Raw genomic sequence first — 19718 nt, 5'->3', positions numbered from 1 at the left:
TGATTGAGGCTCACAGTTAACAAAATTATCTAATTTATCCTGTGGACAGTTTAAGTAACAGGATGGGGCGGGGGGTACATGGTGGGAACTCGAATATAAGAGAGTAGAGGCTACGTTGAATGTTTTGTGTCTGAAATTAGATACGTGAATGATTATCATTGTCTCCCTGGGATGTTGGAAGCTCTGTGTCTCCTTTCATGCCTCATCATTCTTTTATAGTTTAGAGTTCATTTGCAGTTTGACTGAACTAACTTATCTATTGGGCCAGAGGCTTCTTCATACTAAAATTTAGTTACCGAATTAATAATCTGAATGCAAATAGAGTATGTGAAAGTCAATCTGGAACAAAAGTGTGTCAATGTATTTGTAGTCCTTGCTGCATTCAATGTGAATGCCTCCTCGAAATTAATTCCAGTACATAATTGCATTTGCTTTATCCATTTGGATTTCAAAGATGGCACAATGTAGTGCATCACTCTGGGCTCAATTTTGCTCAAAGCCGTTTTTTGACGTTGTACCAGAGTTACGCCTGTTTTTCTAGGCCACAACTGCTCCAAAAATAAATGTGGCAAGTTTCCCCGCTCTATATTTTTTTTAATTGGCGTCGCACAGCCTGTCCTGTGGCCTCGGGAGGCGGAACCAAATATCTGCACCGAGAAAACGATGCTGCCCCTTTTGCGCATACGTGAAAAAAAGGACGTTTTTGACAGGATTCCTATGGGCGCACATGCCCAATATAGCCCCTGGTCTGCAATTAGCCATTTTGAAAGAGCCAGTTGTTTGTGAGAACTTTAATTCTCTTCGGAAAAATCGGAGCTGCAATAAAAGATGCAACGCGGCGCAAAGATTTTATTACAGGATGAAGTGGAGGCACTAGTTACTGTGATTGGGGCCAGATGGCAGGAGCTGGACACCAGCAGAGGTCACATAAAAGTTCCACCCAAAGAAATGAAGAAACGCTAGAACCAACTTGCAGAAGATTACTGTGCAGTGGTGACCACCTTGAGGTCTGGAGGCTAGTGTAAAAAGAAGTGGTCTGTATGGACCACACCCAGGTCTGAGCAGGCACAGTGATCGGGAAGCCCCCGCACCCCGCCCCCACGACCCACCCACTCCCCCGGGCTACATTTGAAGCATAGTGCCGGCTTCTGATGCCTTCCATATGCATTCCTCAGCCCCCCCCCTTTTGCAGCTGAGCTCCGAGCCCCTGTGTCCGGGCCTGGGATCAATTCTGCCGGCCGACACTCCGACCCTCGAGTCCTGTTTGCAAGTGATTGGTGGTGGCGTGTCAGTTGAAAAAAAAAATGTAAACTTACAGAATTCCATCAAACTTCCATTTACTGCGTTATAAGGTAAAAAAAATTAAATCTTTATTATGCATATTTGAGTGTACTCGACTCCCTCCAAAAATTAGCCGAAAAACAATGTCGTCTTTCTGCACCGATTTTTTTTTTAGTGCGCGCTGGTTTTTCTTAATTCACCAGAAGGTTTTTCGGAAGTGGTTACATTCGCCGACCGAGGAGAAATTTTTGGGGGGCAAACTTGCATCATTGACAAAAACTGGTTACGCCCCCTATGACGCTAAAAAACACGAACCTAAAAAAATCGTAACTAACTGAGTTACGCTGGTGCACATTCCTTGGGGAAACTTAAATTTTTTAACTTACGGCAAAAAAACAGTGCAAATCACTGGGGAAAATTGAGCCCAATGTCACTGATCCCAGCATGTACCCACTAAAAATGTATGTTAGCATATGAGCACACAGAACTTCACACTTTATTTTAATCTGAATTTAACTTTCCTCAATGAGTGCGTGCTTATAACCATAATCATAGCCCAAGACTGAAGCCATCATTTTTGGGCCCTGCAACAAATTCTGTACGCTTGCCACCGATTCCACTGTCCCAGGTTGAACAACCCCTAACTGAGCTTCTGACCCCATATCTTCTCAATCACCAAGATAGGCTACTTCCAGCTCCGTAACGTCACCCGCCTTCACCCCTGCCTCAGGCCATCTGCTGCTGTAATTCATAAGAATATAAGAACATAAGAATTAGGAACAGGAGTAGGCCATCTAGCGTCTCGAGCCTGCTCCGCCACTCACCAAGATCATGGCTGATCTGGCCGTGGACTCAGCTCCACTTACCCACCCACTCCCCATAACCCTTAATTTCCTTATTAGTTAAAAATCTATCTATCTGTGATTTGAATACATTCAATGAGCTAGCCTCAACTGCTTCCCTGGGCAGAGAATTCCGCAGATTCACAACCCTCTGGGAGAAGAAATTCGTACTCAACTCAGTTTTAAATTGGCTCCCCCGTATTTTGAGGCTGTGTCCCCTAGTTCTAGTCTCCCCGACCAGTGGAAACAACCTCTCTGCCTCTATCTTGTCTATCCCTTTCATTATTTTAAATGTTTCTATAAGATCACCCCTCATCCTTCTGAACTCCAACGAGTAAAGACCCAGTCTACTCAATCTATCATCATAAGGTAACCCCTTCATCTCCGGAATCAGCCTAGTGAATCATCTCTGTACCCCCTCCAAAGCTAGTATATCCTTCCTTAAGTAAGGTGACCAAAACTGCACGCAGTACTCCAGGTGCGGCCTCACCAATACCCTGTACAGTTGCAGCAGGACCTCCCTGCTTTTGTACTCCATCCCTCTCGCAATGAAGGCCAACATTCCATTCGCCTTCCTGATTACCTGCTGCACCTGCAAACTAACTTTTTGGGATTCAAGAGTTTCATGCACAAGGACCCCCAGGTCCCTCTGCACCGCAGCATGTTGTAATTTCTCCCCATTCAAATAATATTCCCTTTTACTGTGTTTTTTTCCAAGGTGGATGACCTCACATTTTCCGACATTGTATTCCATCTGCCAAACCATAGCCCATTCGCTTAACCTATCGAAATCTCCTTGCAGCCTCTCTGTGTCCTCTACACAACCCGCTTTCCCACTAATCTTTGTGTCATCTGCAAATTTTGTTACACTACACTCTGTCCCCTCTTCCAGGTCATCTATGTATATTGTAAACAGTTGTGGTCCCAGCACCGATCCCTGTGGCACACCACTAACCACCGATTTCCAATCCAAAAAGGACCCATTTATCCCGACTCCCTGCTTTCTGTTAGCCAGCCAATTCTCTATCCATGCTAATACATTTCCTCTGACTTCCGCGCACCTTTATCTTCTGCAGTAACCTTTTGTGTGGCACCTTATCGAATGCCTTTTGGAAATCTAAATACACCACATCCATCGGTACACCTCTATCCACCATGCTCGTTTTCTCCTCAAAGAATTCCAGTAAATTAGTTAAACATGATTTCCCCTTCATGAATCCATGTTGCGTCTGCTTGATTGCACTATTCCGATCTAGATGTCCCGCTATTTCTTCCTTAATGATAGCTTCAAGCATTTTCCCCACTGCAGATGTTAAACTAACCGGCCTATAGTTACCTGCCTTTTGTCTGCCCCCTTTTTTAAACAGAGGCGTTACATTAGCTGCTTTCCAATCCGATGGTACCTCCCCAGAGTCCAGAGAATTTTGGTAGATTATAACCAATGCATCTGCTATAACTTCCGCCATCTCTCTTAATACCCTGGGATGCATTTCATCAGGACCAGGGGACTTGTCTAACTTGAGTCCCATTAGCCTGTCCAGCACTACCCCCCCTAGTGATAGTGATTGTCTTAAGGTCCTCCCTTCCCACATTCCCGTGACCAGCAATTTGGCATGGTTTTTGTGTCTTCCACCGTGAAGACCGAAGCAAAATAATTGTTTAAGGTCTCAGCCATTTCCACATTTCCCATTATTAAATCTCTTTTCTCATCTTCGAAGGGACCAACATTTACTTTAGTCACTCTTTTCCGTTTTATATATCGGTAAAAGCTTTTACTATCTCTTTTTATGTTTTGCGCAAGTTTACTTTCGTAATCTATCTTTCCTTTCTTTATTGCTTTCTTAGTCATTCTTTGCTGTCGTTTAAAATTTTCCCAACCTTCTAGTTTCCCACTAACCTTGGCCACCTTATACGCATTAGTTTTTAATTTGATACTATCCTTTATTTCCTTGGTTATCCACGGCTGGTTATTCCTTCTCTTACCGCTCTTCTTTTTCACTGGAATATATTTTTGTTGAGCACTATGAAAAGTACTCCACTGTTCCTCAATTGTGCCACCGTTTAGTCTGTGTTCCCAGTCTACTTTAGCCAACTCTGCCCTCATCCCACTATAGTCCCCTTTGGTTAAGCATAATCCGCTCATTTGAGACACTACTTCCTCACCCTCAATCTGTATTGCAAATTCAACCATACTGTGATCACTCATTCCGAGAGGATCTTTTACTAGGTGATCGTTTATTATTCCTGTCTCATTACACAGGACCAGATCTAAGATTGCTTGCTCCCTTGTAGGTTCTGTAACATACTGTTCGAAGAAACAATCCCATGTGCATTCTATGAATTCCTCCTCAAGGCTACCCCGTGCGATTTGATTTGACCAATCGATATGTAGGTTAAAAGCCCCCATGATTACTGCCGTTCCTTTTTCACATGCCTCCATTATTCCCTTGATTATTGTCCGCCCCACTGAAGTTATTATTTGGGGGCCTATAAACTATGCCCACCAGTGACTTTTTCCCCTTACTATCTCTAATCTCCACCCACAATGATTCAACATTTTGTTCATTAGAGCCAATATTGTCTCTCACAACTGCCCTGATATCTTCCTTTATTAACAAAGCTACCCCACCTCCTTTCCCTTCTTGTCTATCTTTCCGAATCGTCAGATACCCCTGTATGTTTAATTCCCAGTCTTGGCCACCCTGCAACCACGTTTCTGTAATGGCCACCAAATCATACCCATTTGTAATGATTTGTGCCGTCAACTCATTTACTTTATTTCGAATGCTGCGTGTGTTTAGGTAGAGTGTTTTAATACTCGTTTTTAAACCATGATTTTTAGTTTTGACCCCTCCTGCAGCCCCTTTATATTCATACATATTGTCCCCACCTTGTGGTTTACCCTTACCCCAGTGCTACTCTGCTCTGTTGCCTCCTGCCTTTTGCATTCTTTCTTGAGGTCCTGTTCATCTGAGCTCTCACCCACTCTAACTAGCTCAGAGCCCTCTCCTGGGTTCCCATCCCCCTGTCAAGCTAGTTTAAAGTCTTCCCAACCGTACTATCAAAACCACCCACGAGAACATTGGTCCCGTCTCTGTTGAGGTGTAACCTGTCCGACTTGTACAGGTCCCACCTACCCCAGAAGCGGTCCCAATTGTTCAGGAAACTAAAGCCCTCCCTCCTACGCCAATGCCCCAGCCACGTAGTTATCTGACTAGCCTTCCTATTTCTACCCTCACTAGTACATGGCACTGGCAGTAATCCCGAGATTACCACCTTTGAGGTCCTGGCTTTCAATCTTACTCCTAGCTCCCTAAACTCAGCTTTCAGGACCTCACCCCTCTTTCTACCTATGTCGTTGGTACCAATGTGGACCACAACCACTGGCTGTTCCCCTTCCCTCCACAGAATGCCCTGCAGTCGCTCAGTGACATAATTGACCCTTGCACAAGGGAGGCAACACACCATTCTGATGTCACTTTTGCTGCCGCAGAAGCGCCTATCTGCTCCCCTAACTATTGAATCTCCTATCACTATAGCCCTTCCTGTCTTCTTCCTCCCCCCCTGTGCAGCTGAGCCACCCACAGTGCTGTGGACTTGGCCCTAGCTACACTCCCCAGAGGCATCACCGCCCTCGCCAGTAGTCAGAATAGAGTACCGGTCGGAGAGCGGGATAGCCTCAGGGGACTCCTGCACTCCCTGCCTCGCCTTGTGTGCGACGGTCACCCATTCCCTATCCTCCTGTGCCCTTTTAATCTGTGGGGTGACCAACGCCTGAAATGAGCTATCCACGTACCTCTCGTTCTCTCGGATGCTCCTCAGTGCCTCCAGTCCTCGCTCAAGCTCCGAGACTCGGCGTTCGAGTTGGAAGAGCTGGAGACACTTCCTGCACATGTGGTCATCCCCGTTGCGGGAAGCATCCAGGAATTCCCACATGGCACAGGCGTTGCATTCCGTTTGAACGAGCTGCCCTGCCATCCCACTAGTTACCCTTAAATTACCCAGCAAAAACACTGACTCCCACTACACACACTAAAGAGCTATTTAGTCATTTATCCTCTTATCTATTAGAACACAAAATCAAAGAGATATACTCACCAGCCGATCAGCCAACCACTTACTGGCTTGGCTGTGACATCACTTTTTGATTTCTTGTCCCTCCTCCCCGCACTGCTCGCTCACCGACTGCCGCTGGACCTTTGTAGGCCACTGACCCCGGACTGCCGCCTACATTCTCATCCACACCTTTGTCACCTGCAGACTTGACTATTCCATTGATCTCCTAAATGGCCACCCACCCTCTACCCTCCATAAACTTCAGCTCTTCCAAAACTCTTTGCCCGTATCCTATCTCACACCAACTCCTGTTCACTCATTGGGCCCAATTTTGGTCATGACTTGCTCCAATTTTTTTGGAGTAAGTTGGTTTTTCTGGCATAAACTTGCTCCAGAGTAACTCAGTTACGTACGATTTTTTTTAGTTGAGTTTTTTTTTTCCAAAAGGGGGCATTCCCAGCCACTTATGCCAATTCTGGCCATTTATGCCACTTTGGCCAGCAAAAACTTACTCCAAATCAACTTAGGTCAGCGTATGTGGCCAGCTCTGAAAAACATTGCGGGCAGTTAAGAATTCGGCGCAGGTTAGTACATTTAAAGCATCAAGACTTACAAAGCACTAAACAAAGCACAAAAATAAGCATTCAATAACAAATAAAAAATACAAGGAAGCTGAGAGGACCTGCACCAAGACTTACAAAGCACTAAACAAACCACAAAACGTAATAAGCAATTAATCAATAACAAATAAAAAATAGAAGTCCTACCTTTATGCCAGAAACAAGTTTTTTTTCAAAGTCCCCCCCCCCCCGCACCAAAACACACTTTCCCCACCGCCCCCCGCCCCCAAATCAAAACTCTCCTCCTCCTCCTCTCCCCCCCACAAATCAAAACTCTCCTCACTAAATAAAGCACAACCATCAATAAATAAAAAATCTAACTCGAGTCCTACCTCAGCCCGGGAAGTCAGCGGGCTGGCCGGCCGGTGCCGGAGACCACTCGGCCGGGGATAGGGTACGGTGAACTTCGGGGCATCCCTTCGGCCGGGGATAGAGTGTGTGAGCATCGGGTCCTGCTCACAGCCCGCAGGACATGCTGGGAGGGCGAGGAGCATGCGCACAGACTTCACTGTGCATGCGCGCAGTTTTTGGTGCTGGGCTGTTGCTCCGCCCTCCCACTTCACTATCTACGCCACGCTGGGACACCGGAGACTCGGCAGAGCAGGCAGGATGGGGCCACTTTTTTTCGGCGCCATTTCCAGCGCGCAAAGTCGCCGCATTTAAGTTAAATGCGCCAAAAAAAGGGGTTGGGGAAAATTGGGCCCATTGTCCCTGTCCTTGCTGACCTACATTAGCTTCCGGACTCCAACATCTGTTAAAATATTTTCATGTAGATGCTGCTCCTCCAACTCTCCCCTCCCCTCGCCACTGCCCTTCCCCCCCCCCCTTCCCCCAACACCCATCACCCTGAATTCTCTGACTTTAGCCTCTTGTGCACTCTTCCCTCCCCCCACCTTCCCATTACCCCACTATTGGCGCCTATGCCTTCAGCTTTCTTGGCCCTAGACGCTGGAATTCCATCCTTAAACCTCTCTGCCTCTCCACTTCCCTTTTCTTTAAGACCATCTTAAAATCGTGTTTGGTCACCCCCTCCTTCTTTGGCTTGGTGTCCACATTTGTCTGATTACACCTCTGTGCAGCGCCATAATTAAGTCAGCATTACATATAAAAGAATACTGTGTGGGGAGGGGAAATTGAAGAAAATGTTCAATAGTTGTTTGAACTTCTAACCTCAATGTGTTAGCTAAAGACTCTGGTAAAAAGAATTGGTGAAGTTATTGTACAAACACTTAACATGATTATATCAAATTTTTCTCTGCTATTTTAATCCAGACACTAGCCTATGTTTAAAATATAATTGGGTTAATGCTTCCAATAAAGTAGTGGGAAAAGACATTTGGTGGAAGTGATTAAGCAGTCAAACAATAACATAAAAAGCTGTAGTTTCTATCCTCTTGTATGCTATTTTTCTTACCTAGTTGTTTTTGAGATCTATTGCCTCATGACATGGAGACTTCACCAGTTCCATATTTCTTTTTTACGCAGCGAGTGGTTAGGATCTGGAATGCACGGCCTGAAAGGGTGGTGGAGGCAGACTCAATCACAGCTTTAAAAAGGGAATTGGATAAGTACCTGAAGGAAAAGAACTTGCAGGACTACAGGGAGAAGGGTGGGGGAGTGGGACTAGCTGAAGTGCTCTTGCAGAGAGCCAGCACAGGCTCGACAGGCTGAATGGCCACCTTCCGTGTTGCAACCATTCTATGATATTTCATCATGAGTGTGAAATGATGAAGAATATTTAACGATGTGGGACGGCTTATTGAATGACGATGATTACTCTCCTCTCAGGTTGGTGTAATCGGTGACCATGAAGAGTGGCTTCTTGTTCATCAGTTGGTCAATGAGCCTGATGTTCGCTCACTGGAGGTTCCCAACCTCAATCCATTCACACATTACAGGTACAGTTGACTGACTTTATTACATGTATTAGTGAGTAGAGATCAACATTAGCCTGTATTGCTCTGAAAATCCAAGTTGGCCCAAAATCATAAAAGGGAAATATTTGTTTTCATGTTGTTTTATAATATCTCTCTTGTAAGTCCTCCCCCTACCTCCTCTCTCTCTCTCTCTCCGCCCCACTCCCAGGCCGTATGGTAGATACTTTCCCCGGTTGAGAGGATAAACTGGAAACCTGTAGCATTGCTATTTTATAGCTGTCCAGTATGAGGTGTGTGAGAGCAGCTGAAACTGACTGGCCCTCTAAAATGTCTTCCCTCCATGAGAAAATCACCTTGCTTCCATTCAACATCTCCTCTGAATAGCAAGATCAAGATCAAACACTCATCATGGATACGATTCATGTCTTCCCACTCTGTGCCACATCTTTGTTGGAGTTCCAATGCATCACCCTGCCACCCTAAAGATCCAATGCCGTTTTACACATAGATGGCTGGAACAAACATACATTACCAAGAACAATTCTCTTTCTTAACTTCCAAAATTAAACTGACATCCTACAAAGCTTTTTTAAAAAATTAACAAAAGTTAGCGTCGGGCGTTAGTAACTTCAGCTACAAAAGGACGATGGTCGTCTGCCTGCGCCTGAGATCCCCACCATCATAGATGCCAGTGCTCAGCCAATTCGATTCACTCCCTGCAACATTAAGAAGCAACTGAGTACATTGGACATAGCGAAGACTATGGGCCTTGATAACATAACACCCCAGGTGAAAACCTACATACCTGGGCCCCTCGCCAAGCTATCCAGTGCAGGAATGACACTGACATCTATCCCACAATATGGAAAATTGCACAGGTATATTCTGTTCACAACAAACAGGACAAGTCTAACCCCTGGCCAATTACCATCAGCCTCCACCAAATCATCAGTAAAGTGATGGAAGAAATAATCAATAGTGCCATCAAGCAACATCTATTCACCGATGCTCCGTTTGGGTCCTATGAGAACCACTCAACTCTTGAACTCATGACAGCCTTCATATAGACATGGACATGAGCGGAATGCCAGAGGGGAGGCAAGAGTAGCTACTCATGACATCAAAGCAGTATTCGACTGAATATGGCACGAAATATCCCTGGAGCCAATGGGAAAACGCTCCGTCATACCTGACAGACAGATCCTGTTTGTCATAGAACAATCATCACAGCCCCAAGACTCAGGGCAGCATCTTTGGCCCAACCATCTTCAGTTTCTTCATCAATTACCTCCTCCTGTCATAAGGTTAGGAGTGGGGCTGTTCACTGACGATCCCACAATGTTCAGCTCCATTTACTGCCCCACTGATAATGAAGCAGCCCATGCCAGCCTACAGCAGGACATGGAAAACATCCAGGCTTGGGATGACAAGTGACATTTAATGCCATATAAGTGCAAGGAAAAAAACATTTCCACCAAGAAAAGAATAAACTATCTCCGACTGACCTATAACATCATCCTCCACCTTAACTGGAGTAGTCATATCAATACTGTTACTGCAAGAGCAGGGCAGAAGTTGTTAATCTGCAACAAGTAATTCACCTCCTGACCCTTCAATGCCTCTATACCATCTACAAGGCTCAAGTCCAGAGTTGATGGAATACTCACCATCTGCATGAAGCCACAACAACATTTCAGAAGATTGACACCATTCAGGATTATGCAGCCCACTCGATCAGCACCCCTGCCATTGAATTTAATATCCATCCCATCCACAACTGGCCTACCATGGCTGGAGTATGTCTGATCTACAGAAACTCATTAAGTTTACTTCACCAGCACCTCCCAGTCTTGCAACCTCTAACACCAAGAAATATAAGAGCAACTACATCATGAGAACACCATCAATTGCAAGTTCACCTCCAAGTCGCACACCTTCCGAACTTGGACATTTATCGCTATTCCTTCACCGGTGGGTCAAATTCTGGATTTCCCTACTGAACACTGTCGTGGGAGCACCACCACCTCCACGACTGCCACAGTTCAAGGAGAAGACGCTCATGACCTTCTCGGTAACCAGAGATGGGCAATTAATGCAGCATTGCCCACACCTTGAGAGCAAATAACAAAAATAGGCCTTTAACAGAGTGGCTCTTATCTTCAGGCCCTTTGTCTGAACCCAAATAAAGATGCTTTTATCAGCACGAAAAGACTGAGACAAAGCGATCACAGTATCTTTCCATTTGGATCCAGTAATTTAATTGAAAAAACAAAGCAGTGAATTGTCCTTGAAGATCCTGCAGGGTCTTTTTCATCCTTATTTAGATTTCTGTGAGCATCCCATGACACACTTCCACAGCATGTCCAACCAAGTTCTGCAGCAAATCTACCCAGGGTTAGGTGACATCTCAATGTATATTCAATATTTTTTAAATACCTCTAAGGATACATTTTCAAATATTAAAACTGTGCTTTTTTTTCTCATATTGGCTATTGTAACCTGTTCACAAAGCCTTTTACTGTGTTCAGCCTTCAGGTCCCCAGACACTGCTCAGCTATTTACATTTATAATTGTGAACCAAATAAAAGAACAAAACACAAACCTGAATTAAAAACTGGAAATATACAGCAAGTCCAACAGCATCTCCCCACAGGGGCAGATTAATATTTTGGGACAATAGCAAAACACTGCGGATGTTGAAACAACAACAGAAAATGCTGGAAATACTCAGCAAGCCAGGCAGTACCCGTGGAGAGAGAAACAGTTAACGTTTCAGGTCTGAGACCCTTCATCAGAACTGGAAAAGTTAGAGCGGTAACAGATTTTAAGCAGGTGTAGAGGCAGGGAAAGGGGGAGGGGAGGAAAGAACAAAAGGGAAGGTCTGTGATAAATTGGAAAGCAGGAGAAATTAAATGTTGCATATGGGGACGGCAGAGTCACAAACATCTGCCGCCTGAAAAAATAGGAGCAGAAGTTATGGTCTGAAATTGTTCCACTCGATGTTGAGTCCAGAAAGCTGTAAAGTGCCTAATCGAAAGATGAGGTGCTGTTCCTTGAGCTTACGTTGAGCTTCGTTGGAACAGTGTAAGAGGCCGAGGATGGAGAGATCAGAGTGGGAGTGGAGCGGAGAATTAAAGTGACAGGCGACCGGAAGCTCAGGGTCACCCTTCCAGACTGAACGGAGGTGTTCCACAAAGCAGCCACCCAAGCTACATTTGGTCTCCCCAATGTAGAGGAGACCACATCGTGAGCAACGAATGCAGTATGCTAAATTGCAAAAAAGTACAAGTAAATCACTGTTTCACCTGGAAGGAGTGTTTAGGGCGCTGGATAGTTGGAAGGGAGATGGTAAAAGGGCAGGTGTTACATCTCCTGTGCTTGCACGTGAAGGTGCCATGGGGAGGGGAGGGGGTGCTCGGGGTGATTGAGGAGTGGCCAGGGTGTCGTGGAGGGAGTGGTCCCTTCAGAATGCTGAAAGGGGAGGGGAAGGGAAGATGTGTTTGGTGGTGGGATCATGCTGGAGGTGGTGGAAATGGTGGAGGATGATCCGTTGAATGTGGAGGCAAAAGGCAAGGACAAGGGAACCCTGTCGTGGTTCTGGGAGGGAGGGGAAGGTGTGAGAGCAGAGGTGCGGGAAATGGGACGGACACGGTCGAGGGCCATGTCAACCACAGTAGAGGGGAATCCTCAGTTGAAGAAAAAGGAAGACATATTGGAAGCACTAGTGTGGAAGGTGGCATCGTCAGAACAGATGTGGCGGAGACGGAGAAACTGGGAGAGTGGAATAGCGTCCTTATAGGAAGCGTGTTGGAAGGAAGTTTAGTCCAGGTAGCTGTGGGAATCAGTGCGCTTCTAGTAGATGTTTGTAGATAGCATATCCCGAGAAATGGAGACAGAAAAGTCGAGGAAGAGAAGGGAAGAGTCAGCGATGGACCTTGTGAAGGTGAGGGAAGGGTGGAAATTGGATGCAAAGTGAATGAAATTTTCTAGTTCTGGGAGAGAGCAGGAAACGGCACCAATATAGTCATCAATGTACCGGAAAAAGAGATCAGGGTGGGGACCTGAGTAGAACTGGAACAAAGAATGTTCCACATATCCCACAAAATGGCATGCATCGCTAGGGCCAATGTGGGTTCCCATAGCAACACCTTTTATTTGGAGGAAGTGAGTGGAGTCAAATGAGAAGTTGTTCAATGTTCAGCCAGGAGGAGGAGAGTGGTGGTGGATGGGGACTGGTTGGCATTTTGGGTGTGGGAGATTTGTCAGAAGTGGAAAGATAAGCAAATTCCATTATCAGACTGTGTAAAATGAAGGTGGTGGGGAGGGGAATAACTGGTAGAAGTTGAGATCTGTGGATTGTTGACTCCTTCATTCGTTAATGGGTTTAATGCCATGCAACGCTCCAAATTAACATTTTTCTTGCTAAAAGCTAGAAAGAAGTAAAAGTTGTTTGATGGCATGCAAAGTCAGATAATATAAAGGACAGTTAGAGAACAAAAGGTGGGAAAATAGCTGAAGAAAGCAATGAGAAGAGATGGAAAAGATGAACATTTAAAAACAAGGCCATAAATCAAAGGGAATGAAGTGGAAGGTGGGTTTGAAGAAAGGAGCAGGAAAATGTGGGAGATAACTGAAGTCAGAAGTTGACAAAGTCACAGAGGGCCGCAGAGTGCCCTGGAGAAAGATGGCACACTGACTGAGGTAAATTAGCATCTTGCCGCCCAGACCGAAAACTGGCATTACAAATTGGTCATCCGTTACAGAAACCAATTGATGTTATTTTACAAGCAGTTTATTTAACTTTACCGTTTAAGGTCTCTGAATATTGGAAGGGCCTATCATTCAGTACAAGCCATGTGTTTCTACAGGTTTCGCATGAAACAAGTCAACATTGTTGGAACAAGTCTGCCAAGTCAGTTATCGCGCAAAATTCAAACCCTCCAGGCCCCACCTGACCTGGCTCCTGCCAATGTGACCCTGCGTACAGCAAGTGAGACAAGCCTCTGGCTCCGTTGGGTGGTATGTAACAGATGTGGGCAATCATTTGAGGATTAAGTATCAATATAGATTTTTCTTTATCTTGTGACTTTGTTTAAGTAGTTGTAAAGTTTGTGAATTCTAATCTTGCAGAGGTAATTATTTGAATCTTAGTTCTTTGAACCCTTTTTCATTGCATCCGTCCTACATAGAGAGGGAGAATATCGCTGCCAATCATTCTCCCATTAGATATGAATATCTATTTGATGCACTGTTGACACCCATTTCCAGAGTCGCAACAGTATGGCCAGCGCTGTATGCAGAAAGTGACTCTGAGTAATGAGGGCTTCTGTGTCCTGTGAAAGGACAATATTTATACCATAGGGTGGTTTCACCGCACAAAGAGGAAATAAATGGTCATAGTGGCAAAACTAATATAACAACCTCCTGACTCTGTCTCAAGAAACATAAGAAATAGGAGCAGCACCAGGCTGTTTGCCCCCTCAAGCCTGCTCCGCCATTCAATGAGATCATGACTGATCTTCTACCTCGACTCCACTTGCCTGCATTATCTCCAGATCCCCTGATTCTCTTAATATCCAAAAATCTATCCATCTCTGTCTTGAATAAACTCAAAGACTGAGCTTCCACAGCCCTCTGGGGTAGAGAATTCCAAAGATTCACAACCCTCTGAATGAAGAAATTTCTCCTCATCTCAGTCCTAAATGGCCGACCCCTTATTCTGAGACTGTGACACCCTGGTTCTAGACTCCCCAGCCAGGGGAAACATCCTCCCTGCATCTTCCCTATCAAGCCCTGTAAGAATGTTGTATGTTTCAATTGGATCACCTCTCATTCTTCTAAACTCAAGAGAATATAGGCCTAGTCTACTCAATCTCTCCTCATACGACAATCCCTCCATCCCAGGAATCAGTCTGGCGAATGTTTGTTGTACTCCCTCTATGGCAAGTATATCCTTCCTTAGGTAAGAAGACCAAAACTGTACACAATATTCCAGGTGTCGTCTCACCAGGGCCCTATATAATTGCAGTAAGACATCTTTACTCTTATACTCAAATCCTTTTGTAATAGAGGCCAATGTACCATTTTCTTTCTTGATTATGTGCTGTACCTGCATGTTAACTTCAGTGATTTGTGTACAAAGACACCCAAGTCCCTCTGAACCCCAACATTTCCCAATCTCTTGCCATTTAAAAAATACTCTGCTTTTATATTTTTCCTACCAAAGTGGATAATTTCACATTTCCCCACATTATATTCCATTTGCCATGTTCCTGCCCACTCACTCAGCCTGTCTATATCCCCTTGAAGCCTCTTTGAATCCTCCTCACAACTTACATTTAGCTTTGTATCATCAGCAAATTCGGATTTTTCCCTCATCCAAATCATTGATATAGATTGTAAATAGCTGAGGCCCAAGCAGCAATCCTTGCGGCAGCCTGCCAACTTGAAAATGACCCGTCTATTCCTACTCTCTATTTTCTGCCCATTAACCAATCTTCAATCCATGCTAGTATATTACCCCAAAACCCATGAGTCCTAATTTTGTTTAATAACCTCTTGTGTGACATGTTATCGAAAGCCTTCTGAAAATACAAATATACCACATCCACTGATTTCCCCTTATCTATTCTGCTAGATACAACCTCAAAAAGCCCTAGCAGATTTGTCAAACTTGATTTCCCTTTCATAAATCCGTGTTGACTCTGCCCAATCTTATTATTCTTTTGTAAGTGCCCTGTACCATGTCCTTAATAATAGATTCTCACATTTTCCCTACTACTGATGTCCGGTTAACTGATTGGTAATTCTCCATTTTCTCTCTCCCTCCTTTCTTAAATAGCGGGGTTACATTTGCTACCTTCCAATCCACGGCAGCCATTCTCGAATCTATCAAAGTCGCTTTTGTGATGGAGGAATGGAAATCTGCCATACCCTTCCACTCACTGCTGGTTTGGAAGACTTTTTAAGTTTTCATATTGAAGCTTTCATCAGAGATTGAATTTTCCATACTTTAATTTTAATAACCTTAATTTTTAAGCCATACAAAGAGGAGTATAATGTATTTGCTTTATGGGTTCTTTGCTTAAGAATTCCAAGCAACACATTGCTATTAGGAACTATTTGGTTTATTAACAAAGGTTTAACAATCACACTACACATTACCAGTTCATCCACTAGGCTAACAACTGCATACCTCATCGTGGATGACCGAGATCCAACTGACTGGGGTTTTATTGAGTCTGTGAACATCGTGTGACTGGCTAAGCCACTCGCAATGAAACAGCTCTACAACTATTTTAAAAGTAACTTTCAATCGTGCCTCCTTTTTTTTTTGAGGGCACCAACAACCACAAATTAACAGTGAAACTTTGAAGGGAACCAAATCAAATCAAATTAAATTATAATTTTGTTCCCTCATGAGTTGATGCACTCCAGTCCCTCTGGTGCCCACCTCTCGCGGAAGGCCGCGAGCGTACCAGTGGACACCGCGTGCTCTATCTCCAGGGAGACCCTGGCTCGAACGTAACCGCAGAAGAGAGGCAGGCAGTCCGGCTGAACGACCCCCTCAACCGTCCGCTGCCTGGACTGATTAATGGCCACCTTGGCCATGCCCAGAGGTGCCCTCCGACCTGCCCGCTCCCCTCCACACAGGTTGCCCAAAGATCAGGAGTGTGGGACTGAAGTGCAGCCAAAATTTGAGGAGCAGCCCCTTCAAATAATGGAATGGGGCAACAGCTCCACAAACCTGTGAGCATACTCACAGGTGCGTACATTAGAAGGAGATAAAAAAAAAAGTATCTCAGATCAATGTTTAGTATTTTACACAAAGGTTAATTTACTAAAAAAAAATATACAAAGAATGAAGTGGTGTTTAACTATCTGTGCTGGAAGATGTCATGTGCTCTTGGCATTTCTTTACTGCTGAATGTGGTTGTGTACAAGCTCGAGTATACCCAGTTGTTTGTGTACAAGCTCGAGTATACCCAGTTGTTTGTGTACAAGCTCGAGTATACCCAGTTGTTTGTGTACAAGCTCGAGTATTCCCAGTTGTTTGTGTACAAGCTCGAGTATACCCAGTTGTTTGTGTACAAGCTCGAGTATACCCAGTTGTTTGTGTACAAGCTCGAGTATACCCAGTTGTTTGTGTACAAGCTCGAGTATACCCAGTTGTTTGTGTACAAGCTCGAGTATACCCAGTTGAAAAGAAACAGCTGCAGTGCCACTTCAGCTAATATGATAAATTGCACCTTATACCTTGAAACTTACTCCATTCCCGATCTATATTGAAGAAAAGTTGGCAGATTTCTTTTCATATTATGGTGGGAACAAGTAAGAAAAATGAGAGCAGATGTGAACTCACATTAGTACTGAGTGCATCAGGACAGAGGTTACCATTAGTTTTGTGAATGGTTTTGTGAAAAAGCTAGATTAAGCTTATTTAGATAAGTTAGGTATTTACCAAATGACCAATTAAAACTCCCCAAAATGAAAAGGATATAAAAGATACAGTCAGGATGTTTATATTTTTTCCAGCCATTACCTGAATCCGAGTATAATGGGAATCAGGAATCTGTTGGATACAAAATAAAATATGGCAAGTCAGATGGAAATCGATCCACTCTCACACACATTATCAGTGACCGAATCGAGCGGGAATTCACCATCGAGGATCTAGAGGAGTGGACTGAATACAGAGTGCTAGTTCAAGCATTCAATGCTATTGGTTCTGGACCATGGAGCCAAGAGGTCAAGGGTCGCACGAGAGAGTCAGGTAAGGTTCTGTTAAACCTTATGCACAACAAGGAACTCTGTATAGTTTCACATTATTACCAAGATCAAATTAAGAAACTTCCCAGAGCGACATGGAGGTCTCCTCTGATGGCTCATTGTGTTAGTTCACCACAGTGTTGTACCCAGCCATATAGACCAGGAGGTCCCAGGGTCAATCTCTTGCCAGCTTTGACTTAGTCTGGGCAGCGCTGTGGCAATAACATTGGTTTCCGGGTTAGCATGTTAATGAGGAAGAAGATCGGTCAAGGACACAGCTCCTGAGTTCTGCCTATTGACCCATACTGGAAATTGCACATAGGGCTGTCAATTGAAAAGATTGTCAATTAGGTTTGCTTTTCAAGCTCCAAACAGTGAAACAGCAAATAGTCACCGTTGAAGCTCACACAAGAAAAATGGCACGTGAGTGAGGAAAACGAAGGCTGCAAGCATGTACGGAGCTGTCAGGAAGCCGAGTCTGCAAGAAGTTAAAGAAATTCAGAAGAAAGCAAAGAAACCTCCAAAATTATTAAATGTATGGAGCCGGTAATTAATAAGTAGCTTACAGTAATGGATTGGTCAAATTATTGTGTGAGCTGTAAAAATTAAATACTGAAGACCCTCTAAGTAACCATTGGTGGTGCTATTGTATTAATTGAGCTGTGCTAGGTATGTACAATTTAAAGTGGCGAATGATACCTGTGCAAGATGATAACACAATTCGGTGTGAATTAAGACCAAACCTGAAATAGTGCAACATTGTCATTGTAACCGCAATATTGTTATACCCTTGAATTGCCCATCATTTGCATATGCAGTGGGCCTAATACCGGTTTTATGCAGGTATCCGAAACGCCTTTAAAATGGCCTGACTCCATTTGAGGTCAGATATTTGTCAGATGTCCCTGGGGCACAGGACGTTCTTCCCCAAAATTGGGTCCCATTTGCACCCATTGTACTCCCATAAAATGAGCGCAACAAGATTTCTCCCCCTCTGAGTCCAGGGTGTAAAGAATTGTGTTCCGAACACAGCTGACATTGCATTCAGGGAGGTTGAAGTACAAGTGACCTCAATCTTTATTAAGACACGCCAGAGTGAGGAACAGGCCTTAGGGGCCGGCTTATATACAGTGCTCCCAAAGGATGCTGGGATCCCTTGGGACTTCAGGGGATGCGCTCCCTGGTGACGGAACATGGGAGTGTATGCTTTACAGATACAAAACATCACCCCCCCCCCCTCCCCCCGCAAAGTCAAAGTGAAAACTATTTACAAGGTGAGGCGGTCGGGAGCCTTTCTTTCCCTGGTGGACCGCCTCAGTACAAATATCTGTTCTGGTGTGTTGGCTGTGCCCTCGCTGGGCTGGCGTGTTGTTGGCCCTGCAGGGCTGCTGGGCTGTTGGGTGTGATGGGTTCAATTTCCTGGTCCGGGGTGGTGTCGTTGATCCTTTGGGTGTGTGTTGTGGGCTCGAAAAAGGTTGTGTTTGTCGTAGGTTGTTCAGGGCAGTCTGTGAACCGCAACCTCGTTTGGTCCAGGTGCTTTCTGCAAATTTGTCCATTGTCTGGTTTGACTACAAACACCCTACTCCCTTCTTTAGCTATGACCGTGCCCACGATCCACTTGGGATCATGTCCATAGTTTAGCACATACACAGGGTCATTCAGATCAATTTCCCGTGACACAGTGGCGCGACCATCGTTTACATTTTGTTGCTGCCGCCTGCTCTCAACCTGATCATGTAGGTTGGGGTGGACCAGTGAGAGTCTGGTTTTAAGTGTCCTTTTCATGAGTAGCTCAGCCGGGGGCACCCCTGTGAGCGAGTGGGGTCTCGTGCGGTAGCTGAACAGTACTCGGGACAGGCGGGTTTGGAGTGAGCCTTCTGTGACTCATTTAAGGCTCTGTTTGATTGTTTGTACTGCCCGCTCTGCCTGTCCATTGGAGGCTGGTTTAAACAGGGCCGAGGGGACATTGCGGGTCATGAATTCTTTAAATTCGGCACTGGTGAAACATGGCCCGTTGTCACTGACCAGTATGTCAGGCAGGCCGTGGGTGGCAAACATGGCCCTCAGGCTTTCAATGGTGGCGGTGGCGGTGCTTCCCAACATTATTTCACATTCAATCCATTTTGAAAAAGCATCCTCCAACACCACCAGGAACATTTTACCGAGAAACGGGCCCGCATAGTTGACACGGATCCTCGACCATGGCCTGGAGGGCCAGGACCACAAACTTAGTGGTGCCTCTCTGGGCGCGTTGCTCAACTGAGCATACATGC

At 44.9% G+C, this 19718-nt stretch overlaps 1 protein-coding gene across 1 annotated transcript in view; it reads left to right on the top strand.

Annotated features, from left to right (window-relative positions):
• sdk2b (sidekick cell adhesion molecule 2b) overlaps nt 1–19718 on the top strand; it is a 460427-nt gene that overhangs the window by 167775 nt on the left and 272934 nt on the right. Inside the window, exons 22-24 of the mRNA XM_070858209.1 lie at nt 8588–8697; nt 13545–13695; nt 17212–17449. Coding sequence (XP_070714310.1) covers nt 8588–8697; nt 13545–13695; nt 17212–17449 — 499 coding nt within the window. The remainder of the gene's footprint in view (nt 1–8587; nt 8698–13544; nt 13696–17211; nt 17450–19718) is intronic.

This window comes from Pristiophorus japonicus, chromosome 16 (genome assembly GCF_044704955.1).
Source record: "Pristiophorus japonicus isolate sPriJap1 chromosome 16, sPriJap1.hap1, whole genome shotgun sequence".
Lineage (NCBI taxonomy): Eukaryota > Metazoa > Chordata > Chondrichthyes > Pristiophoridae > Pristiophorus > Pristiophorus japonicus.
This window is presented reverse-complemented; position numbering and strand designations above follow the sequence as displayed.